Below are 27238 nucleotides of genomic sequence, written 5' to 3'. Positions count from 1 at the left end.
TATCGACGAATTTCTTTTAAAATTTGGAAGATCGTAAGTCGCTGAAAAAAAAGAAGAAACTTTATTTTAAAATTCTAATACATCGGGACAGTTATCAACTATGTTGCGACTGAGACGGCAATAAAACGCTATTGCCGCATCAACTCGTAGTTGCTGCTTCGACAATAATTATTCTTGGTATATACGGTATATACCGTTATGCTGCTACTGGTATTAGAATATAATGCAATATATTATTACCTATATTTATGATCCTGGCAATTGATTTTGCCGGCGAGATATAATCTTTTGCAATCGCTCGCGCAAGATAGTCATCATGACGATTCGCCGACGTATTCGACTATGCGTTTTACCGACGCCCTACTTTCGTTTCAATAAATCATAGTATCACACCTCGACGGCGATCGTCGACAGCGATCTCATTGTTTCAGAATTCTTCACCGTGAAATTATTGCAAAGAACTGTACGATGTTAACCCATCGCTAACTCCCTGATGCAACCGAAAGGTTATCGTTTTAAATATTACGTTATATTACGATCGCATCGCAATTATGTAAATATAAATTTAATTGCGACATTTCCAATAAAACATTCGTCGCAGATTCTCGTTGGAGATTCTCTCACAATGGAATTTTTCAATGGATGGAAAACCTTGATGCTTGAATGAGAAAAATTTGCCCTCGGCGCCAATGATTTGTGGATCTAGGAATCTGCGGATTAGTGGACCCACAAAACCATCGGCGCCAAAGAAAGATTCTAAACTCGAGCATTAGGCGCCGCGTCTGCTATTAAAGTTTTTTTAGAGATACGATTGAGTGAGAGAAAATTAGCATTGAATGTGACTACAAGTCCTGTGCCGGCTATAACGGGAAAGGATTTTGGCGGAAAGCGGACAGGAAATGGATGAGAACGCTATAGATTAAAAACGATTGAAAACGATTTTTTCGGCGACGAACGACATGACCATTGGATCTTTCGAAGCTCGATCTCGATAGTCATTGTGCATAAGAGCTATGTATCTTTGTAAGGAATTATCTATGATTCCCTTCTCACAACGGGGGGGGGGGGGGGGGTCGTATTAAAATTCTTTTCCAATGGTCGCTTCGGTAGCTTTTTGTTGATCTACAAAACGCCTTTGTCTGTTGTATCAAGATTCTATTTAAGACGATAGTTTTACTAAATATTTTGCGAATTTTTTATTTTTCCATTTTATTACGAAATATGCGATTTATTACGAAATATATCATAAAATATTTTATTATGTGTGTCTATTAGATATCAATAAAATTACGTGAGAAAAGAAAAAAGAAAGGAAAAAAAATAAAACGGGAAAAAAAGTCAAGTTATCTATTTTATAACCATTGTAGCCGAGTGAGTAGGCTTTTCAAGAATCTTAGGATATTCGAGATAATTTTTTTGGTAATATAATCTCCTTTTTCCTTCCCCCTCTATCTACCTTTGCAGTTTCTTTTAATTTTTAATTTAATATTATTAATATTTATAATGTTTAAATATTATATATATTTATAAAATTTAATATTATTAATATTTAAATATTATTAATAATTAAATTGTTATATTTTCATTCTCTTTTTATATAATATAAAATAGATTTTGTTCACAATAAAGGAATACGCTTAAAGATTGCGATTAAAGTGGTTCGACCGTTCTTTTGAGTAAAATCTCGCCGCTTGCGGATTGTAAAATTGGAATATGGAGTCGGATCGCGAGATCTTTTAGAAGATTGCATTTTTTCCTCATCCATATTCAGACCGCTGAGAACCCAGACCGCTGGTTCTCTTTCTCTATCTCTTTCTATTCCTTTCCCTTTAGCTAAAGGGACGATAGCGAGAGGACAGCACGTGCCGACCGTATGGTTCTGAAAAACATACCTCGACCTCGAAATTTCTAGAAGAAGTTCGATTTCCGCTGTCATGCCGATACACATTTCATCTGTATGCGTAAGATTAAACGTCGCCGCTGCAAAAGTTAATACGCGTACACTTCCGGATTCAATATATTCATCTGGCTTGTCCTTTGCTTCCATTTTCAATCTCAATTTTCTTACCTGTATGAATTTTAAAGAAAATTTCGATAGATTTATTTTATTTAAGAATTGAGGTCCTGCCTCAAATAGGCAGTAAACAAATAATTTAGAGATTAAAAAAAAGCTTTCGATTAAATTAAAAAAATTGAGATCGAGAAAGATAAAAAACTACAATTCAACGCACATTTATACTCGCTATTATTAATGCTCGTCATTTAATTATAGCAGTATAGCAACGTGAGTCACCTTTATACATATTGACACATCGTGACGTCGATGAAATGTTCGCTCGATGCGGGTATTTTGTCGAGTGTGTGCGCGAATTTGAGCGGCTGATTTAGAGCATTATCATTACGACAGGCACGATAAGTGCTATAGCGTATATCAAAATTGTGGCGTTCTCGGGCACCACGTATAATCACGCGCCGGAACAAGCTCGTCGTTGTTAACGACCGGTTTTAAAACTACGAACGTATCGCGGTGACTTGGACGAGTCAATGTTCGCCTCCGCACGACAGAACGATCGCATGCTTGAAAAGTCGGTGCACGCTTTAACGATCACTCTTGCTGGCGCGCAACACTTTGCCGCCTCTTCGATATGAAAATGGCTCGTGCAGTCGCGTAATAAAGGGTTATTATCGATGCTTTAACGACCCTCGGACAGTTTGGAAAAGAATAAAATTCGGCTTCGTTTAGTGAATTTTTTCTAATAGCGAACAGATATATATTTCTACATTCGTTACCAGAGTGGAATCGCTTAATCATGCCATTCTTCATAAATTTCAAAAAGTAGGTAACGATAAGAGAACCGTAATACGGGGTTAATAATGATGAATGTAATTACAGATAGATACGCGCGTAATTATTTCCGGTGCGTAAGATTCTTATCGAGAAATCCGTCAGACAGAGGCCCGTTAGTCGCACACCTCTCGGAGTTATTTGTAATAGCTTTACGCACATACGAGATGCGGGAGCCTCGTCGGCGCCTAACGTTTCTCGATTTTACTTGGCAATTTTTCACGCGTGTCACTGGGAAATCGTCACGCTTCGGAGTTATTTTTTAATGTGACGTAGACGCGGCTCTCCACTCCACTCGATTCCACTCCACTCCACTTCACTCGACTCCACTCCACTTGACTCGAGTCGGGCTCGGCTCGGCTCGGCTCGGCTTGGCTTGGCTTGGCTTGGCTTAGCTTCGGCTCGGGGCGACGCCGCGTCGTCCGCGCGGACAATAATTCCAACGTCCGTTTGCGGCAGCGATTGCATTCTGCCACCGAGGCATCATTGTCGCCCGCGGAATACAATTAGCAGTAAATTAGCATACGCCATCGGGACCGATAATAAAATCCTGCATATTATAACGATTGCATCGGATCTCACAATGCCGTTGTCGACCACAAATTATTAATTTAATGGCCCAGTCGACCCGCTGCTCCCTCGGCGAGGGAGGGGTATTACGACTCGGGAAGCGACGGCCGCTGGAAATTCTACGCTCGTTAGAAAAGAAGAAATTGTCTGGCCAGTCACGACTCTAGGCGCGACTCTATCGTCTTGTATTGTTGACGACACGCGCGTGTGCCGTTTCTCTATCTCGCGCGATTTTTCCTCAGCCGACATCCCCTGCAATAGCTCGTTCGAGATGTCTGTCATGAACGTACGAATAATATCCCGGTAGCAAAAGCGCGTCAACGGTTTAATAGGATCGCGCATCGTCTATGCCGAGTCTGAAGAAGAGAGAGAAAGCGAGAGAGACGGAGAAACGACGCGTTGCGGCGAGCAAAGTGCCGAGAGCGGAACACAGGGGAAAAAGGGGGAGAGAGAAAAAAGAGCGAGATATTTCGGAGGTTATACTCGGTGGGGCCCGTGTCGCGCCATCAAACTTCGAAACGGGGGTTCGCCTCTTGACGTCTGGCGCGAGTTGCATTCGCTCGTAAAGGCGTCTCGTAACTCGAGGCGTTATAGACATCGTCGGGGGTATATAAACGTCTCATCCTATGTACTTACCGCCTATCTCTCCCTCCCCTTCCCTCCTTCCCCACTCTTCCTTCCCTCCTCCGGCCTATTCCCTCTTGATCCTCCCCCTGCGACTTATGTACATCACGTGGTGTACTCGTGTTGTACGCGTCTCCACCACCGGTTTCGCGCCACCTTCTCTTCGGGTACATAATGCGATACCGGGGGGAAGGGGGGGGGAATATGTATGTCGTATATACGTATGTACGCGCGCACCAACACCGATTCTCGAGCTGTCTCTTTGTATAGTATAACGCGCTTCTCTCTCGGTACGCGTCACTACTACCTGTGCGAGAAATTCTATAGCGGTTTGACATTACACGAGACAGTCTAACTCTTTTTTTTTTATCGCGAAAAGTAACACGCGAACACGCATCCGAAATGTGCGTCCTCGTCACATTACGTCGAATATATGCAATGTACCTTTCACCCCGTTAAATCTCGCGGGGAATCTCAAAGTCACGACAAATGGCTCGTACCTCGGATAGGCGAATCGATCGTATATTTTCCCACAATGAGTCATACATTATATTTACGTAATATATAATTTCGCGATGCATAAAACCACCTAACGTCGGTTAACGTGAGCGGCCGGCGGTTCGACGATTGGCGGAGGAGAGTTGTCGATCGTGATGCCGAAGATGATGGCGACGGTGCGCTACACGCTCTCGTCGGTGTTGCATCGGCGTTGTTGTGTGCCGGTCGTAATACATTTTAGCCGCGGGTCGTTCGTTCGCCAACATTATATTCTGCTCTATTATTATGTACGACGATGAGGGCCGTTCACCATCCCCGGCATCGATATGAAATTCCGGGCAGCGATTGGACAGAGCTTCACCCCGCGAGAAGAGCAAAAAGAGTAGCGAGACGGAGACAGGCGGGCGGGAGGCAGAACGGAGCAAAAGAGAAGAAGAAGGAGGAGGAGGAGGTGGTGGAAGATCATTTCGAATATATCGTCGAAGCCGTTCGAATCGTACGAGGGCCCCAGGGCACGCGGCAGCTGAATGTTCGCTGCAGCCGGCATTAAGAATGTGAACGCGATTGGACGAATCCAATCGCGGTGTTTTGCCTATTCTTCTTTTCCCTTTTGCCTCTCGTCTCAATTTCTTCCTAGAAAACGGTCTAATTAACGACACCTTCCTCTCTTGACGTTCTTATGTATGACAATCTTATCGAGGATAATATAATAATTATGTTCTAATCATATCGATCATATGATTCTAATTGAATCTCACTCTCATTTAAGTCCAATCGATTTTTAATAATTTAAAAAACATCGGAAATACGGTTTTAATAACGCGTATAGGATTTAATATTTAACCGATTAATCCGATAAGATGATCCTTTGCGATTCCTCTCTCTCTTTGCGCTCTCTCCTAAGAAGAGAGCCAAAGAGGAATGGAAAGTTGGTCCCGTAAAAGATGTGCGTAATCGTTATAATTAGAGATCGTAAAACGCCGAGGAGGGCCCGCTCGCATTCGAGGAGGAAGAAAGCCTCCGCTTGTGTGTAACACACGACCCAGGAGAAGGAAACTTTGTTCGCGATTCATGACTATAATCTCGATATAAGACCGCCGAAAGACCGTGAATGCGGTCCTGCGTTCGATCCTCCGGGAATGACGTCCCAGAGTATAATCGGCGCTTAATAACTCGCGACGAATCGCGGCGAGACTTCTTGCCCCCCCTCGGAATTCTCGGACGCGCATAAACGAAAATGCGCGCGCGTAACTTTATCTCGGTCCGGGCGCATAATTAACGTTATACAGCGCGTCGATTTCTCGCACGGCGCATTATTTATTTCGAGAGGAGGGGGAGCGTACGCGCGATGCTCGCGAATATTCTTTATATTCGGCGCCACACAGTCCCTCGGCGGTCCGGACACACCTGTGCGGAGCGTAGACCCATAACCGCAAGCGCTTAATGCACGCTCGCAGACAACGCGAGGCCAGACGAATTTTATAGGTCGTTCGGGGTTTCGGCTTTAATAGCCGAATTCCACGTGCGCGCGCAGGCTTCCCTAAGTGCGAAACACCGCCGTGTTGAATTTTTTCGACGATACGTATGTCGATCGAGAAGAGCTCTCCGCTAAAATCCGTCCCTGTTATAATATAATTAACTTTGATTGAACGGCGTATTTGAAAAAAACTTGCGACAGGGGAGGAACAACGTTCGAGGGGACACTCTCTCATCTGCCCGCGGCTCGGATAATTGGGAATCGCGATACGCGGTAAGCGAGGTTTAACACTCGCGCCGGTACGTTTTAAGCAGCCTGTCGCGGACAGCTGTTCGTCTGTCATTTCGTTAGGTGGGAGAAAGGAGGAGGAGGAGGGGGAGGAAGTTGGTCTTCCGCAATGCGCGAGTCGTCCGTGTTTTTCGGACCGCTACGCGGGCATTCGCTCGTTTTTAAAACCGCAATTTGTCCGGTCGAGGGGGAGCCGACAATTAATGTAATTACGCGTTCAATGAGAATTACCATGCGCGCAGCTGCATCTCTCCATCGCCGTTTCTTCGCGATCGTGATTTTTTGCGATCGCGGCTAGACCGTAAAACACCGAGCCTTGGTCGCTCCGAAGAGGCGAACGGCTCTTCTTCCCTCTTTCTCTTCCTCTCTTTTTTTCTCTCTCTCCCTTCTCTTCTGCTTGGCCTGCAATATTTTTGCCTTCGTCTTGCGCGCCTTATCGCCCGCAACTATTACCTGCCACCAGTGGAGCGATCGTTGCCGGTTATGTATTACCGAATTTACGACATTCCCCTTCCCTCCCTTCCCCGTGCCTTCCCGTTCTCGTCCCCGTCTCGCCCGAGATATTCACGGGCGGATCTTCCTCGCGGGTCCGCGATCGTTATGTTGTTGTACTCGTATAAAGCTACATATCAGCTTAAGGGGGTGAAGCTAACTCGATTAGTCGCATTATTGGTATCGGATAATATGCAGCGCAGGGGTTCCTCTGCGCTACCGGGTACATATTAGTAACAGAATCCCTATAAGGCTGCCGCGTTTGATATTACCTACACCTCTGCCGTCTCTGAGCGAGACGTGAACGGCGGCGTGCGCATTTTTCTTGGCGATCGACCGCGGCAGACGACGACGCCCCCACCTGTATCGGTTATAAGCGGGGCATAAATTATACTCGGCCGATGGGGAAAATGTCCGAGAGGGGCAGGCGCGGGCCCCGACAACCCAAGGAAACGTCGTTCGCGGCTGTCGTTTCGATTGACACGCTCTCGTTCAGATTTCACATGTACGTAAGCCTTCCTCGCTAAATTTATCGCATGCGCGATTCTGGAATTTTTTAACGATAACGCTGACATCGATTATACATTCGATGCCTTTTTTGCTATTAAAGTTATAACGTGAAATCACTGAAATTTCTTTCTCTCTTTCTCGCTTTATCTTCCTCCTCGAAGTATCGTCGTCGCGGAGCCTCGCGAGACAAATCCTTTGACAAATTTGGATTCGGCGTTGAAAGAGGAGCTCACGATTTGTCAGCGCTGCTTGTGGAATCACGGCGAGACACGGGACGTAGATACGCGTCGCGAGAGACGCGTGATGCGTGTCCGCGAGGTCGCGTGCTGACACCAACCACCTTCCCCATGCAGACCTTAAGTCTGTGGTGAGAAGCCCCGTGTGTTTACGGTATCCCGTTTCTTTCTCGTTTACGTTACGTTGGCCCCATGCACCGCGCGTATCCGTTATATGCAACCGCTTTTTATATATATATTTGATCTCCTTTCGCTCTAATCGATCGACATCACGAGGCGTGCTGGACGAGCGAATTAATTCATTCGATTCGTATCGCGAATTTCGACAATTCTCGCCGACGTGCGTTAATTTCGAATGATCCGGCAGCTATTTAAGGTATGCGCATAAATGTTTCTTGATAAACGGGCAGTGCCCGTTTATCTCTTTTTTCCGCGCGTTTCCTTTCATCTTGACGTCACGTAACGTCCTCGCTACATTTCCGTCACTGACACCGGTAGTCTTTCCCTCTCACGTGTGTGTCGCAAAGGAACAGAGGAGCCCAGTTCACAAACTTGTCGTTTTGCTATGTGTCGGCTTGTTTTATTGTAAACATACTCTTAGTCTCTGGAGAGGATCGCTCTTGTACACGATCTTTTTAAACTCTTTTTAATCTTCCAAATTGTTAAATCTAATAAGTAATCAATTTCGGAAAAGTGGATATATTTCAGCATGTCTACATGAGATAGAAAGAAGATTCAAAGAATTTATAAAGAGATGATCTATTTAAATTAGAAATTTGCAAAATTAGATCTAGGATAAAACACACCTTTGTAACTGCAACAAATCGAGTTATGTATCGGTATGAATTTATGAAAAATATAAAACAGTCTTATCTATCCGTTCCGATGCCATATTTTTACAGCGTACTCGTATGTGTGAGCGGAATTGTAATATTGTCGTTAATTATATACTATTGTCGTTAAAGCAGCAATAACATAGAAACATATGGAAGTGGGTCATAAGGTAATCTTTTATTACTGTTGCCATTATTATTAATGATTCTGTTTGTCGCGCAATTGCGATACGAGTAGCGAGGCAAACCGATAGTTTCGAGTATTTGCGCGGCGGTTATAAGAGATTTCTATTTTATTATATTTCGTGGAACGAAATACTTTGCTCGTTAATGATATTAATGATGTGGGAATTTGTGTCCGCAACTCTCTATATAAATTTGAATATATATTGCTTGTATTATAATTGTAAGACAGCCTTAATATAATTAACAATAAGGTGGTATGCACGCTGGTGGTACCTGCTCTAAGGCATATCTGATATTCGATACATCATTTTCACGGGAGAAGCGCGAGGTTTACGAGAAGGAGGAGGAGGAGGAGGAGGTGTAATACCGAGCCCTCCGTATAAAGTTATTCCACGAATTATATATCGAAACATTGCGTGACTGAGAAAGTTCCCAAAAATTTCCGTAGGTAGTATAATACTAGCAGACAGGATCGTCTTTTGATCCCTCGTGTACGGGTTGAGATGTGGTCGATATAATTAGATTAATTAGTGTTTGTCGAATAAAGCCCTGTAATCTGTCCGAATTGCCCTCGGTAGAGAAGAGTTTAATGCAGGGAAGAAGGGTTTATACGAGCGATGGCGTGCCGCTGAGCGTAAAGAGAACAAAACGGACGTTCGATATAAAAGTCGGCGATTTTGATTCACGAGGCTGTTCTTCAAAAGTATGTATATCGTTGTATAATTGCATAGGTGTACATGTCGTGTAATATTTTTTTATATTTTTTTTTACATCACTAACATATCCTCGACATTGCAACATTTGCTTTATGTTTATGAAGAACGCTCGTTCTCCTTCATAATTGAGGAGCGATAATTTATCGAATTATAAATCATATGAAAGCTTTTTAACAAATTAAAGATATTGAAGATTACTTTAATAAATATAAAAATAAAAGTAACATATATATAAATACAAAATATATAAAATATAAGTTTAAAAAAGTAAATAAAAGAATATAAATTTACATTAGAAGATAAATATGTGTGTGTGTGTGTGTGAAAAAGAAAAACATAGACTTAAAAAATGCTATAGTAAATATATAAATATTTAACGATACAAAACGGTTTTTCGTACGTGTCATAGAAGCGAAGAAAAGACAAGGTCAAGTCGCTATTGTTCGCCAATTTTTCGTACGCTTGTCTCAAACGGCAACAAGCATCTCCTTTCAGCATCGGTCAACGCACGTGCGGCAACGATTGTATTATCCCGATAGTTAATGCTATTTCGCGAGCCGAGTTTGACGAGTTTACGACGCGATTTTGCGAGGATACAGAACGGATGGTTCGCGACCGGCTTCCCCCGCCTCTATCTCTCTCTTTCTCTCTCTCTTTCTCTCTCTCTCTCTCTTCGCCTCCAGGAACGTTGATTTATGTCCGACGTTACCTTTGCCAATGGATTTACATCTCGATATTTATTATTCGCAATATTATCGCGCGCGCCTTTATTGCGTTAGTCGAAATGCCTTCACCTCGAAGACTCCAGCCGTCCAGTTCTTTCCACCTCTTTCTTTCCGCTCGTTTTTCTTTTTTTTTCCGGCTCGATCCCTTCGCGGGCCGTCACGCTCGATGCTCGATCTCCCAAGAACTTGTATCAGTAGTCTCTCATCTTCAAGAGAATATTTATTACGCCAAAACACGCGTCGAAAGGACGAGACGTATAAAGTTGATAGACACTTCTCGCGGATAGCATCTTTGTCGAGACAGATCTGATTACGCCAGCGATACGATAATCCTATAAGAAAAGTTACGAGTTTTCTAAGATTTCACCTGATTGTTCATCAAAATGTGGATTGTTACGCAGACTCGTCTACGAGACATGTTTCTGCCGAAAATTCTTCTGTATCAAGGGCCCTCTTCCGCGAAGTGACCGGCGCACGGAAACACTTTCCTCTATCCGGTCGTGTATCATTAAATTAATGTTAAATGATTGGTTACGTGGGGGCGTGATTTCGGGTAGAGATCGTATCCCCGGCATCGTATTATTCCAGCAGAGTAAATTCGAAGCGATTATTCATTCAAGAAGTTCAGAGGAGCCACCGTGGGCTCCCGTTTTCTCGCCGAGACACGCGATCGTACCTCGTCGTCTTTGTCGTCGACTCTCTCTTTCGTCGTCTTCTTCGGCGGCCTTGGATCACGCCAAGTTTTCAAACTCGTGCCATCGTGATCCAGCATAGATATTTTAGTTATATATCGAACTAACGCGTACGTGTGTTTCGCGGAAACGCGCGTACCCCCGAGAACAACTATTATAATAAAAGTCTTTTATTATGATTAGACACGTGCGCTCAAGACACAATTAAGTCGACTGAAGCTGTATAGATAATTTGATATTTATTCTATCCTGTCGAATTTTTCTCCTTCTCTTTTTCTCTCTCTTACGCAGGGAAGGTAAAAAAATTTTTTTTAATATTTTATTTCGATAAAATAGTATAATGTATTATAATGTGTTATGTCTGTATTTTGCAATATTTAGTTGTATTTTCAAGATTTGCGCAACAACGGTTCGCGACAGCACATGTGAAGCTGGCGGTTATCATGCGGCAGACATGTTACCACAAAATTGCATCCCCCTTTTCTTACTTCGTAACTTTATTATTGCTGCCAAAAATCGTAAACTACCATCTGGCGATGAAATTGATCGCAAACACATTGTTGTATAAAAGGATATCGCTCGCGTTTCCGGACGTGCTGAAAACATAACCACAAGGACTACCGGTTAAGACACGATATATTGTTGCAATGAATCGATATTGCACAATTGAACGCAACGACTTATGCTCGATTGAGTTGTTCGTTTAAAACAATCAACTTTTTATTTTTGTAAATTAAGAGATATATAAAAAATTAAAGTTTAGATTCATTAGATGCAGCTTTCGCGAATAAATTTGTCGAATGCATCATCATATATTAAATTGGATTTTTAAATATTTTTTTTTTATTGAAAATATTAAATTTTTTTGTAAAAGAAATATTTTTTATTGGGAAATTTCTTGGCGTTTTATGAGGTAACACCAGATCAACGAATGTATCTATTATTGGTTTGTGGCCTTTCTAGCTACTTTAGAAGCACTTTTCACAGCAAGTCAAATAGGAGATCTCGTTTATCGAGCAGCCTCTCTATCGGTTATCCTATCGTTTGAAAACGTGTTATAGATAACTCGAAGACATTCATGCTTTCAGTGATATATGTATGTATGTATGTATGTATATATATATATATATATATATATATATATATATATATATATATATATATATATCGGTCGTTTTGTCTCGTCAGATATTTAACTTCTTTCCTTTTGTGACATGATCGATTTGTCATTTCTCACAAAGCGATTTGTACAATCCTATCGTCTTATATATATCGACATATAAAAAAGATTTATCCAAAATAAAAAGATTTATCAAAAATGTACAGTATTTATACATAAATGTACACATTTTTTTATTACAACTTTTTAGATGAATCTAATGTCTTTGATATTTTTTTAGAATGTTTGTCATCGCGATTATTCTATGAGAATTATACAGCGATCAAACTTGTTTTTTATTCGATATCGAGATTTATATTCTGTCGCTCGTTGATCAAATTTATATTCTGTCGCTCGTTGATATAATTTATATTTATTTTCATAAGAATGATTGGATAAATGTTTGGATAAATGTTTGACGGTTACTGGAAAGTATCGCCTTTTTAGACTTGTATCGTTGCATCAAAGCTACAGATTATCGAAGAACAAAGATTAACCGAAATATAATATATATATTCTTTTAAAGTAAATTCTAAAAGATTCTCAGAGACGCTGATTGACGCGAGCTCATAGTTATTCCGGATTATATTTCGATATATTCCGATTTGATTTTAAAATCGGAATCGTCAAGTCTTTTTCGCGGAAAAAAAATCTGGGATTTTTCTGAAAAAAACGGTAGAGTGAGATAAGAGGAGAGGGACCAGGGTAATCTCATCATGTGGTCGACAGATGTGAACTTCAGAAAGTTTGATGGACAATGGATTTTTCAAATTTTTCCTTCATTCACAAAATACAAAGGGATCTAACCATTGCATCTAACTTTTCAGATGCTTAGGATTCCTTTTATTTATTCTTCAATATTGAAGCATCCTGTTTTATTTATTTTATACTGTTATGTTTGCCCACATTCTCGACGATCGATCGTTTGAATCAATAATTCTCTGGTGTACGCAAAGCTATAGATAAGACAAAAACAGTAGTAAAAGAGGTTTCTAATGGACATTCCGTGCATGCCTATAAAATTTTGGTATCTTTGGTCCTTCGTCCATCTCCTTCGTCTATCTCTTCGTCCATGGACACGTCGCTAAAATAAATTAGTCTCCGATTGCGATTACTCGCGATAAGCATTCGGTATAACCGATGGACGAATGGATGTATCAGAGTCCTTATAACGTTACTTATCCTTTGTTCTCATTTTCTGACCTTGTCGAGACGGATGCAATTAGTCCTTTTTTTAGCTCAGGTAGTTGGAAGAATTCTGGTGAACCAAAGGTCCCTGTGGAAAATTCTAAATTCTCGTAGGTCAGGTTGAGGAAAGAAATCCGAAAAAAGGTCCAGTAGAAGATTCATCCGCGACACATCAGCAGTGGTCAGCAAATTTTCTCTCTTGTCCCGATGAATCGCGAACTCGAATGAATTTTCGTCGCACGAAATTTTATGAATTTTCTGAATTTTCTACGGGTTTATATGCGATAAAAGGCCTCGTGTATTAAATTTAAGCGGCGGATTTTCTATGTCGCGAGCAATCCGGCTTGGATGAGTTAATGGGTCATAAAATCGCGCTGTAGTCTCGCGCTCGTCCGCTTCCTACGTTTGTAAGCCCGTGTAACCCCTTCCGTGCACGTGGTCGCGTTACACACTTCAGAGTCCGAAGCCTCTCGTTTCTTCCCCCTGAATTGACGGCGCACGGCTTAATTGTTGCCTGCCGGTAAGAACAAACGTTTCGATGCACCGACTACTCTTCTAAAGTTCTTCCTCATGAGGCGAAATATGATGTACGGACCCTTCGAGATTCTCGCCAATGAATTTGTCGTTTTAGTAAAAAGAAACTTGAGAATTGCACGACGAATAATATATCGAGACTAAAAGCACGCTCAGAGATGCGCAAAAAAATGCAGTAAGAATGCGCCTGAAACGAAACTGTATGTATGGCGAGTAAAGCCTTTTATATCTTTTCAATCATTTTAATTTTTCGCAATGAGCAATTAATTGCATTAATTAAAATTTAATAAATTATTCTCATATTATTATCTTATATTATTATTCTTCATAGCTCAATATAATTTCTTATACATAAAAATGCAAGAAAAAAAAACTTTTACATTATGAAATAAAAATTTAGCAGAGGAAAAATATAAAATTGGAGAAACTCGACTCTAAATCGACCAGAGAATTTATAGAAATGAAGGAAAATGGGGAGGCGGCTTCTTGAAACATCCTGTATTACAGAGGAATCGCATTCGCTCCATATGCACCATCAGTGCGCGAGTCGTCTCTTTGGATTCCTCTAAATTATTTTCTCAGCTTGAGCCTTCGAAGGTTGCTCTCTCGGACATCGGACACCGTACGGACGCACTAAAGTGAGAGAGAGAGAGAGAGAGAGAGAGGGGATGGGAGGAAGGGAAAGGGAGAGAGACGTAGGTCGATCTTACGACGCTCGTCGTCGGGAAATCGGGATCGAGAGATGGCGATACAGAAATACCGAATAGTTGTCTAAAAGTGTGTGACGGACGGACAGCTGGCCGTCATTAAAACCCCATTAGCAAGGAGCTCTCCCCCACCGGAGTGCGGACGAGTCAGCCCCCGAGTTCTAACAATATCTTCCACGACGCTCCGCCACCACCCACGCTATTAATATTGCTCTATACCTCCCTCCACTCGCGCATCCTACCCCGTTTTTCTATTTCTCTCTCTCTCCTTCTCTCTCTGTTTTCCATCCGTTTCGCGTCTCGCCGCGCGCGCGGATGTTCGAATTCCGTTCTTCGATTTAGACGATCCGTCACTGTCTCACGTTCGACTCATATTCGCCCCGGCGAATATTGGCTTACGAAATCAGAGACGTGTTTACCCCCTTCGAATGCCGAGGTGATCGAGGACGATTGCGTAATTTATCATAGTTTTATTTCGATCGGCATGGAAATAAATTTGATCACACGAGATGTTGAACCGCTCGCGAAATAGGAGCGTCTGCTATCTGAGATCCTGTCTGATCAATCTGTCTTTTTCAAAGACACTCCGCCCCAGACAAGAACGAGAGAAGAGAAACTCGTAGGAAGTCGAGAGAGAATGTGGGTCAAGTTTGAAATAACTATGCGCTGTAGAGTATGTCTGTGGTTTGTCAGCGCGCGACACAGTCGCGATCCTGCTTCTGTCAGATGAATCTCTCGCGAGATGCGAGATTATGTCGCGTTTATGTCGCATCTCTCATCGTATGAGGTTGAATCACATATTTATATTTAATTTCATGTACTAATTCTCTCGACTTTGCTTTAACATCGAAAGATTTTTGTACAAAGAATAGTTGACTATATTAAATTCCTATTGCAAATATCATCGTATAATTTTTAAGGCGGAAAGTACCGGGAAAGTATCTTCCTCTCGCTCAATTCTCTCTTTCGCTCTTACAAGACCGAAATAAACATTCGTCTCATTCTCTCTTTCGCTGTCGCTTTTTCTTTCGCTCCCTTTCGTTCCGTCCGTGACCGTGCATACATTGGAGAAGATAGAGCACAGAAACGATGACGAAAGAAGGAAGAATACGACCGCGATAGAGAGAAGAGAGGACAAGCGCGCGCGCGCGCATGGACGTCTTACGGTCTTTGTAGCGGCAGATCAAACTCGGCGGGTCATTAATTAAATCTGGCGGAGCAGCCATCGTCCGTCCGTCTTTCCGCCGCGTCTCCGATTTACTTTACACGAAATACGCCACGGTTATAAATATGGGTGCCCGCCATAGGGACCCTTTTCCCCGAACTTGATCTCGCGGACCGCCCTCGAAGTCGGCAGTCAGGTCGACTGTCGCGCAGCGGATTTCGTTGACATTATTTTTTGTCGAAAAGAGAATCTTGTACTTAATTCCTTGCGTGAGAAAACTGCACGGAAAAAGGGGCAACTTGTGTAAAATTTCCCCAACGACGCTTCATCGTCAGCGTTGGCACTCGATTAGCATGTCTCCCACGAGGCGTCTCGTAGGAGTTTGCGTAAAAACGAATCGATAAAAATAATTCGCGCCCGCAATGAAGGATACGGTGATTCCCGCGTGCGATCTCGAATCTGGCAAACATATGGAAGAGCGAGGAGACGTCGTACAGCCGCGACCCTCGTCTACTAAATGTCCTAAATTCAACGAGCTCCTTCCTGAGACTCCTTCATCCACATAGGACTCTAGGGCAACAACGATATACCTATCTACAATTGCAAACACACATGGCGCGCATACGTTTTTTCCACTCTTTCTCTCTTTCCGCAATCGAGTGGACAAGAAGGAGTCTGGATCAAATAGACGTATTAAAACAGCGCAAGAAATTTTGAAAAATTTCTCTTTCGTCGTTAATAATGAAAACGTCACAATGCGATGCGAGGATTGTCTCGGTTGATGTCGCTTCCCCGCGTAGCATTCCGCGGGACGCTTCACCTAAATAGACAGCTCTGATCGATGTGCTTTACCGGCGATATTGATAAATAAATGCGATTACGGCGATGACGATTCCAATGGTCAATGAATTTATATACCTGACAAGAATCCCGGTGGGGCCGATAAATCAGCGCTCTTCCGTTCACCCGCGACCATCGCGGTGGACACCGGGGTTATAATCTCTCAATCTAAATCGATCGATCTGCCAAAACGGCTCCGTTTCCGAGCTGTTTATCATCGGGCGCTTATGAATTTATTTTATGTGGACCGTATATATAGGGTTACACGCGTATTCGTCGCATGCGCATACGAGAAAAAGATGGGCCACGATGAAGCCGTGATCCCTGCGTGGGAGCACCGCGGGAGGGCCCGCGGGAACTCGTGTAAGGTACTCGAGCTTTCATTCTTTTATTGGGTATCGATAAACGCCGGGACCATTCGTTCAAATCGTTACTCTCTTCTTGCAACGTATATTCGCCACTATCTATTAATGACGGATCGACCGCGCGATTCTCCGGATAGATACCACGAGTCTCGCCCGTAATAATGCTACGATAATGTCGGACATTATTTTTCACCAAGATCCAGCGAGAACTCTTTTTATTCATCGTTTGATCCGCAAAACGCGCGCGGATAAAAATAATTATGCGCAAAAAAATGAATCTCTGTTAAAATGGTCTATCAGTTGTATTTTTGCATATATATTTTCACGAGTTTCTCATTTGCCTTTTATCACTCGATAATTCTCGATGCATACTTCTTTCTTCGTTGCAATGCCGTTATTCGACCTCTCAATTTTTTAGCGCGCGATTAATCATCGTACGTCGTGTCATTTCGAATTCTCGGTAGTCTTCGTTTAGAATTCATTGCGTTTTTATCGGTCTCAACACGCAGGAATCGCAGGCGTTCGTGGAATATGGTAAAAACCACGACGATGTCTCGATGGCACACACCGACGCTACAATATGTAAAGTAATTATTTCGCAGTCATTTCCTTCGATATCGGCGCGATATGCTTACAACTCATACCTGGCCGAGGAAATGAGTTTGATAACGTCCTCGATAACGTCATCCTATTTCACGCGTTCGCACATTACGCGGCACATTTCGTTCTATAAGTGCGTTGAGAATTATCTGCATTTATATGTGTTACAATATGTAGAATATTTTCTATTTCTTCCTCGTTGTGAGTCACGCCGTATTTGGTAATAAAGATTTTGCGCAAACGCGCAGATAACGCTAATAAAATTGCGACAACGTAAAAAAGAATTATAGAAAGTTGACTATTGTCGCGATGAAAAAAGAACGGATTCATAATAATTCGTGTATCTCTTTTCAAGCATTTCTTTTCATCTTTATTTACCGCATGATGTGTTCATAGTTACGCGCGTTTATAATAAAATCGCATTCGCGATCGCTATCAAGAGTCACCGGTTTATCTATCCATTGATTTACATACTTGTTTCGTCCGTGCTATTTATTCTCAGTAATATCTAATGGTATCACGGAAAATAGCGACATGCACATATGTAAATTCGCTTTATACATTTAACTCATCACAATGGTCTCTACGACTTCCATTATTTCTCGCGCTATTTTCATTAAATTGTCCATTTTTCATTAATTCTTTAAGTAAAATTTTGCTTCCTCCTTTGCATTCGATTACGAAAAAAAAATTCCTTTATGATATATATTAGCGACATAAATTATCGTCTTTTTTTATTTCACGCTCTTGTATCTAATCGCTATTTAAAACATACATATGTGTGGGCGAAATATAAGTCCATTCAAAATCTAGTCAAATAGTCGAAATAGTCCTGATGGATCAGTTTGCACGATATCGGAGCAAGTTGAATACATTTATATGCATAGAGAAATATTTTCGATCTATCGTTCAATATTACACAGTATTTAACAATTTATACAATTCGATTTTTCATTACACGAGGCATCCTTGGCCTTGCAGTCACGATAACCGTAATTGCAGCGGTCGTAAAACGGGCTGTACTACAGATTTATTGCAAGAAGACTACGCGGTCCAGAAATAATAATAAAAAAAATGAAGTAAATACTTGTATGCTCCGTCCGTGTAATAAAATTCCGCATTAATCGTAAAACTGTCGAGGATAAAATTATCCACCTTATGAAACAAAAATTTATCTACATACATAACTTGAAAATATAAATACATTGTGCTGTATATAAGAATTATATATTTTAATATTTTTTTTATTGTTCCGTACAATATTTTGTAACAATTATATATAACTAATTAAATAAAGTCACGTTAAAAAGACGCATTAAAACTTATCGATAATTTGACATTTGAGTGTATGGTCTAAATTGTAGTTGCGTTTTATTTATAGATGAAAATTTTTTTCTCAATACCTCATACATTTCATATTCGATAACATTATTCTTTCGTAGAATATAATGACATATACTATTTTTTTGAAGCTTTAAAGTATTGGCTCGACAATTAGTCGTATAATAACTAGCTCGATTACCACGTTAATTTCTTCATATGCATAGCGATATATTGCATTTGATAAGAGCCGATATATAAAAATAGAGTCATAAATATAAATATCTAGTATAAAATCAAGAGAGAGAGAATAATATCATGATCTTTTTTCCTTCTCTAGTTGCATTAATTTAAATTAATTAAATGATTAATGGCGCTGATGTAAAACTATATTTTTAATAATGCATATTACGCATTATGGTAGAGGAAAAAAATCGGCCTTATCGCGATGCATTTTAACTAACATACAAGACTTGGACGCTATTTTTTAAATAAAATCATTGCAGTATCACTGATAAACAGTGGTTTCAGTTGTAAATAACAATCAGTGCAAACAATGAAAGAATCACTGAGAAGAATCAGTTATCATTTTTCAATCTGATACATTAAATAAATATTCGCTAATCGTGAAATCTCGCCACTTTTAATGACATTTTTATCGATTCAGTTTAAGAAACTAACATTGATTAAGACGAATATTCATTCCACGCGGAACTTCCTCGATTAAACGCGATATAATCCCCCAGTAATTAGAATATTTAGAAGCGCACCGTCTGCAACAGAGCGCCTGAAGCGTTTAGGCGATGATTTACAGGCCGGCCGAGGCATAACGCACACGCGCGTAGAGCACGCGTGCGTGTATTACGCGCGCATTCGGGCAACGTACGAGGCACGCACCCACGAGTCTTTGTTGCAGAGCGCAAACACACTCGCGAAGCGGTGGAAACTATAAAGGTATAAACAATAAAACGATCGGATGGTGGCGGTGCGCGGTGATAAATCACGGCGGACACAGTTATCTGCAGTGGCTGCGAGGGGTAACGCGCCGCGGCTTAGCCTTCGGTAAATTTAGCTATTGTCGTGCCTAGGATATATTAAATCTCGTTAAAATGTCTTCATGAAACCGCAGCGCCGCGCCTTGTTGCGACCACGTGGAAAGGGAAAGGGAGAAAGAAGAGAGAGAGAGAAAGAGAGAGAGAGCTCTCGATCGTGCAGCGAAACGTTGCAATATTATAACGCCACGTGTTTTCGTATTTGTATAATATTTGGTGCGGCATTTGAGATACAACATCCACATAAAATATGTATTTCATTTATTTATTTAGTTTTCTTTAAACAAGACGCCGACGCGTCATCTAAATAAAGAAAAAGCGACGATCGATAAAATATGATAATATAATTAACGAATACTGACATTGGTTGTGTAGATATTCTTGGAATGGGAGGAAAGGGGAAATGAGAGAGAGCGATTTTCTCTTTTCAAGAGATGAAACCGCCTACTTGTTTATTCACACCGACAGTTTTATCCTCTCCGTTGATTTATTCCGGTCATCCTCGACTGCTATCAAAAAACAAAAAGAATGGATACACACATACATCATTCTATAATTTATCTTTCCACAAAAGTGTGAATATTGTGGAAATTTCTATATAAATATTCATTTAGAGATCCGATGCGATAACAATCAGGATATACGCGCACACATACATACATACGTACGTACATATATGTTCGACAAATAATTACGTAAAGACTTACCATATGGATCCTCAAACAGATCCAAGTCGATTAATAAATGTCTAACCATCTTCCGAGATATTTGATCCGTTTCGACATATGCCAACCATCGTATCTCCCTCGTCACTTTCCATACGAGATACAGACACCTACGTACGAGCGCTCGGTTCGGGGACTAGAACAATGGCATCCTCGAACGCGGCTCTACCGTGATTATTGTAATGACGGTACCGTCCGCAAACACTTTTGAATGATATAATTCGTAACCCGGCGCGCCACGGTGAGAATAACGATGCCACAGCGTTAACCACCGTAATTTATTTTCACGCCTTCCCCTACCTCCCGAGATGCGATTTCTACGATACTTTTCGCGTAAACAGCTTGCCTCCGGAACACACTTTCACGATGCGTTATTGGAAGAGATCTTCGAGCATTGACATATGCAAATATCACCGTTGACATTCGATAATGTTGGATATATTCTGTTAAAGATATATATTTTTTTTTATTTTTTTTTTTTATTTTTTCTATTTTATTTAAAGTTTTTTATCGTGCCTGCGATATAGCAAATTTTTTTGTTCCCTTATTAGTTTAAGTTTATCCCTTTTTTCTCTCGTATTAAGCGCGACGAGTTTTATAGCTGTTTGAGCGACTCGATTGAAAATCTGAGAGACGAACTTGTTTCGTATTTGATCAGGATTCTATTTCTTGCCGCTCATTCATTTCTGGCCACCACCGTGGAGGGTCAATATTATCACACGTGCTCAAAACGCCGACAGAGAGAAACCGTTTGTCGCTCCTCGCCCATCGAATGCCTTGTCCTTCGATCGTAGTCCCATTTAAGATTGGGCGACCAGCATCGGTGCATTTACCGTTGGAGATCCACCTGCATCCGATAGGCATATATTTACTCAAGTCCGCCCTTTCCAGGTAAATGCTCGCCTCTCGCCGTTCGAATATACTCGAGGCTTCGATGAATCTATTTGCATCTTTTTTCAGATATAAAAAGGTATACACTCTCGTGTAGAATAATGAAGTCTCACTCTCTTCGAATGCCTTCGTGACATTTTAGGACAAATCTCTCTCTCTCGCGTATATAAATTATTTTTTTTAAATTTATATCATGATTAAAATACAACATAAATCCCCAAAAGTTTTCTTGCGGTTATCGGCGCGATTAGCGAAAAAAAATATACGCGTGCAAAAATCGACGCTCTTCTATGTGTCGAGAGTAGCGTGACATTTATCGAGCGGTCGAGTTAATTCCAGGTGAGAAAAAAAATGCAACGTTCATCTCCTCCTTTTTTTACGATGGTCGTTTCCGTTCCCGGTAATGTGACTTTGTACATTTTTATGCCGGCACCAACGCGCAATGAGCACAGCCGTAAAACACTTATGACACCCGTAGCATAATAATGTTACTCGATAGCGGCTATCTCGGTGTATATAACTCATCGCATTCGCCATTTTCCTAATTAATGTTTAATGTCTCGCTATCTATGCCCTCGTTGCTCATGATTGCGCGGTTGGTATCGCGTTATCACAATAGATGTTGCTGTTTCTTATTCCATTCTGACTACGCAAAATATACCATCGAGGTTTTTCGAGGTGTAATCGCGAAATTTGCGTAAGTTTGAAACGAAAACGAAGAGAAGCGAAAAGCTCGACTGATTATCAATACACAAAAACATTAGTAGGAAGAATATTTTCGTTCATTTTATATAATTCGTCAGATGTGTCGTTAATAATAACAACGTTCATTTATTTATCCAGTTATATAGATATAATATTGAAGTCTAATATTGAAGTAAAGTTTCGTGGAATAATGATCTAATGATGTTTGTGTTCTCTTATGATTTCAGTCATTCCGAGAAGAGATTGACGAATCCGATCTGGATGACGAAGTACAGGACGATGAAGACTTGCTCTCGCACCCGCTTCAAGGCAGCTCGCAATCGCAATTGGACATTGCTGCGCAAGCTGCTAGCACATCTCAATTAGCGCAATTAAACAATTTAATGAACATGCATCCGCAGATCCTGGCGAAGCTTAAAATACAGGTTGGTGAAGAGCAATCTTTTTTATCCCAATTATATTTAATCTTTCGACACTTGCTTCCGCCAAGTATACACTGGCTTTATTGGTACTAAGAGGGAAAGAGAGAGAGAGAGAGAGAGAGAGAGAGAGAGAGAGAGAAAGCAAATACAGATTTCAAAAAATAACCTTATTGTGATGAGTTCACTATCATTTGCATTGTTGAGTTTTTGTAAAGATAAGCAACTGCATAATTCGTCATAAAAGTTGCTCGACACATTTGAGCGTTCGTTGACTCACAAAAGTCCCAAGTAGGGTAACACGAATCGTGGAAAATCGTGAGATAGTCGTAACAGCGGACGTTGACAGTCATAAATGAGTTACCATTGCGTCATCCTGACAATAGATTTCTTTTTTTTATTACGCAACAGCCTAAACCCGATGACACTAGATCGACGCAATATCTTTACGATCTTGATAAGAAGAAAGAGAGATCATGAGATATTGTGTTCAGTACACATGTACTTGGCACGTATGAAAATTAAAAGATCATCCTTTAAAGTTCTTAGAAAATTTCAACAATTGAAACGTTTTGTACATCTCTTAAACTAAGAATAGTTAGAGTGATTGAGAGATCCGACCCATTATATTTCTCAATAAAAGATATAATTTAATATATTCAAGTTTCAGTTCAGTAGTGAGATAAAAATTTCGTATAGATTTGAGAAAAGAATGAATTGCGTGTATGCACGTGCGCGTGCGTGCTTTTTCTCTATATATTAATCAACTAATTGACAATTTTTTTCATCGCAGCTTTAATAGGATTGACTTTGATTAATCAGGCATTTTTTGAACAATTTTTTTCTGCAGTATAATGACGCAGAAATACAAACCAGGAACGGTTTGGAAGCTCTACAGGCTGTGATGAGCGGTACTAACTTCACCGTACCCATGTTTCCGCCCTTGTTCATGTCGTCGCCACCACCGCCACCGTTGATGCCACAACAGCAGCAACAGCAGCAACATCAACATGCGCAGAACAATCATTCGCAACCAATTACGTCGAGTCCTGGAAATATAGTCGAGAATCAACTAATGATGGCCTCCTCTTCCGTCAGAGCTTCTGTTGGCAGCTCACAAACTAGCGAGTCTCCGCAACGAAATTGCAGGAATAACAGCGAATCCTCGCAAGGAAGCTCCAGAAATAACGGGGAATCTCGTGAATGTGAACCTCGCCCCGGAACCTCGTCGGGGAACAATCAGCATCCATCTGGGTCCAACTGGAACTTTGAAGAGCAATTCAGACAGGTGCGTCAGGCAAGTACCTAGCAAATACGTACGTCTTCCTCAGCTTTCTCGAGAATAATCGGGTGTGTTGAGTGATGATACTAACATATTTTAACATTATCGTATCTCAGCACTTTTTCCGATGCTCTCTCTCTCAATCTAAGTTTAAAACTTAATCTTTATAATTTTTAACACACTCTCTAATTTCTGCAAATTTTATATCTTGTAATAAAATATAACGGGGAATTCGCTCGCTTGGTCATTCTTTCGCTGGACGCTTTTGCTAGAGAAAACTTACTTTAAAAATAATTAGCTTCAAACTCTCTGAAAGATGAGCGCAAACCGACAATCACAGACGATTCAAAAAAAAAACGTCTCTCAAAGTGTGCGTTTGTAAAATACACGAACGATTCGAAAAATTTCTGCGGGAGTAGCATCGACGATGCACGGCGTGCGTGCCATGCGCGATCCCGCGAGCCCAGGCCGAGTGTCGTGGGCGTGAACAACTCGCGCGGTCACCTTTGTGGGACACTGGTTAGTGCCGCGAGGGACGTGTAATTACGGCGAAGCTCTCCCCGCGCGAAACGAGATGGCGAATCGACCGGAGAAAGAGAAGAAGAGGGAGAGAGGTGCTTTAATTAATGCAACGATGGAAGCTAATTATTATTTTTACACGGCCGAGAGATAATTACCGACCGACCGTCCCCGAACGGCGAGTTCGTTGACGGTGTTGCGAGGCAAGAAGACGATCGGCTCGACACCGAGGAAGGAACGAACATTTCGGAGAGCTATATGAGCTTGTAAGATACATAGGGACCGCCGAGAAAGGGAAGCGGACGAAGTTATAGAATTAGCCGGACTCGCATCGCAGCCTTGTTAACGCTTTTTGCGAGGACCTCGTGCTCGCCCCGCATTTCTGCCATTGGTCCGCCCTCGCGGTTTTCGCTTTTTGCAAAGAGGGTGTGGTATTAGATTACCATTTAGATTGTTGTTCGCGCGCGCGGGCCGATATCTTCTCACAGGCCGCGTGACAAACCCTCGAGGATGGTCACGTCGTGGTTTGAGAAGAACTTTTACGCACCAGATGATTCAGTATCTCCTATCGACGCGAATCTAAAAAATCGAGTGCACGATATTTTCGCTTACTCGGTACTTTTGCGAAAGAGACTCCTCTACGCGAACGAAGGTTATTCGCCCATCATCGATTAAAGCGTACACAACGAGCGGACCAACGGCGCGCGAAAGACGAACGCTGTAGGGAAACGAGAAACAACGTGCGCGCGGGAATGGAAATAGAAGTCTCCACCTACTCGGCGAACGGCGCCCGCATCTCACGGATCGCATCCATCATTCCGGCGAGGGCGTACAAGCTGCTCTTTAATCTTTCTTCTTCGGGGTGATGGTGGTTTCGTCTGTTTTACTCTTCCTCCGCCGTTTCTTTTTTTTGTTTTTTCCCTTCTTTACGAGGTGTCGGTAATCGTTCGCGTACCATACCCTTGCGATTTTCCTTTTCCCTCGCGAATCTCTCAAAGCTCCAACTTCGCGGATTCAGGCGTCGCTTTTAAATGTTTCCATTTAAGAATCAATCGCGATATTTTATGAGAAATGTTCTTTTAGTGTGTCTAGATTTTTGGAATCGTCTCGTGAGCATAAAAATACTCAAGCTTCGGTTTACAGTCGGTCGGTTATTATCTTGAAATACACAGGGTGAGCACACGCGCGAAACCCGACTATACCTTTCCGTGTCGGAACCTGGAGCTTGCGTTTCAGTAAAACAAGGATCGTCGTGTACCTGTCTTGTACACAAAGTTAATCCATCGACGGTGATACCCAACAGGAGCAACGACCCACGTTCATACGAGACCCACCTCCGCGTCTCGCTCCCACACGTACGCGTCCCTTGTATCTCGATACAACGTCGGTACTTGTACTCTCTCGAGCCACCACTACGGTGGTATAATACTGTAGCACTGTACTTTGCAGCCATTGTGAAATAACTCGTAAACCTGCAAATTGCCAGCTATTTCGCTTCCATACGCGCGCGCGCGTCTTTTACACCTTATGTGTTCCCGACTACATGTGTGTATGTGTAGACTATGTATATTCAACCCCGTGGATCGAGAAGGTTGACTATATACTTGTGCAAAAACGTATTATCTCGATGCACAGAATAGTCACAAATTCGTCTCAAATATTTCAAAATATTTCAAAAATATTCTTTGTTTTAAAATTAATTTTTTCTTATTAAATAAATTAAACGGCAGTTCTTTTCATGAATTTTAAGTTACAAGTCTGATAATTGATGATTTAAAAAAATTTTAACTTTAAATTAATTTCTCTTTTAATATTAGCTTTAAGCTCTCTTTCAATTAATGTCTTTTAAATTATAAATTTATACGGTGAATAATTGGGAAGAAATACTCATTGTCCTCTGTACGGATGCAAAATTAGGACACCTTGTATGCGGACGTGTAGGATGGCGAAACGAGCGCGCACGCGCATTAGATCATCCTCCAGTTATCATTGTGATTATGCAAATGCATTATCATTATGCAAATATAGCGGTGCACCTAAAACTCAGAATATACGATTCGTGTCGTCGCTGCCGTCGCGGCTGGCGTGTTTAACGTGGGACTCGGATGGGTATGGTCCTTTGTAATTTCGACAAATAATGCGGTTTTTTGTTCGAGAGAGTTTTCTCTGGGAGAGAAAACAACTCGCGCTTTTATCTCCGCGAATATAATTTACGAGAAGATGAAAAAAATAAAATGTTTCTCTCGCCAATTTTACGAATCGCTTCCTTCAATTGAAACTTGTTTTTTTTATTGCATTTTATGCAATTATATAATCAGATCGTTTAATTTATCCAGACACTTGGGATTATTTCTCGCGGTTCTTTACGACCGATGTGCCGAAGTATGATTATATAATAAACGTTCGCTCAATTGCAAATCAGCCGGTTCTTGTAATCTGCCAACAGTGCCGGCGAAATAACGCGAATGACAAGAATTTTGCATTTTTAACCGCGTTAACTCATTACATAATATATTAAGGAAGCGTGATAAGACGCGACGCGCGCAGAGTCTTTCCTTTCTATTTTGGAACTCAGCTGATGCGTGACATATCGCGATATCTAACGTCGTCGCTACTGACGGCGTATATAAAAATACCACACGATCGGTGTGTGATGTTTGCACGCTTATTTTTTTCGAAATATTTATAGAGACATTCTTTATACGTCATTCTCTATACTTTTCTATCGCGCAGCTTATGTTAATCTTGTCGCATAAACTCAAGTCGATATCGCCGGATATGAGATACGCGGAGTATTGTAAACCTTATCAACAATGACAGTCAATTTCCATTTCAGGCATTGAAGGCAACGAATATTATAAATACGACGAAAAAAATTACTTCTACGCGACTTTATATCGGAGACATTATATCGGAGTTGCATTATCAATATTATAATGATAATACCACGTTGATAAACGATAAAAAACTGAACGTTTGTGGCTTGGAAAAAAAAAATAAAAAGCTTCCCTTCTTCATTTTAATATTTCTATTCGCGGGTCGTCCTCTTACTTTCGCTTATCGATCAATTAACCG

The 27238-nt window shown here is 41.3% G+C and overlaps 1 protein-coding gene across 2 annotated transcripts in view; it reads left to right on the top strand.

The window, feature by feature from the left end:
* Positions 1–27238, top strand: part of Retn (retained) — a 94963-nt gene that overhangs the window by 11927 nt on the left and 55798 nt on the right. Inside the window, exons 2-3 of one of the 2 annotated variants that reach the window (XM_083087218.1) lie at positions 22171–22368; positions 23213–23650. In XM_083087218.1, coding sequence (XP_082943344.1) covers positions 22171–22368; positions 23213–23650 — 636 coding nt within the window. Of the gene's footprint in view, positions 1–22170; positions 22369–23212; positions 23660–27238 lie in introns of both variants that reach the window. The other variant, XM_083087217.1, reaches the window with a different exon arrangement.

The sequence above is a fragment of the Camponotus vicinus genome, unplaced genomic scaffold (assembly GCF_025532165.1).
Source record: "Camponotus vicinus isolate PSW18456_S1 unplaced genomic scaffold, iyCamVici1.0 SCAF_13, whole genome shotgun sequence".
Lineage (NCBI taxonomy): Eukaryota > Metazoa > Arthropoda > Insecta > Hymenoptera > Formicidae > Camponotus > Camponotus vicinus.
The sequence above is the reverse complement of the archived record's forward strand: the minus strand, read 5'-3'. Positions and strand labels throughout refer to the sequence as shown.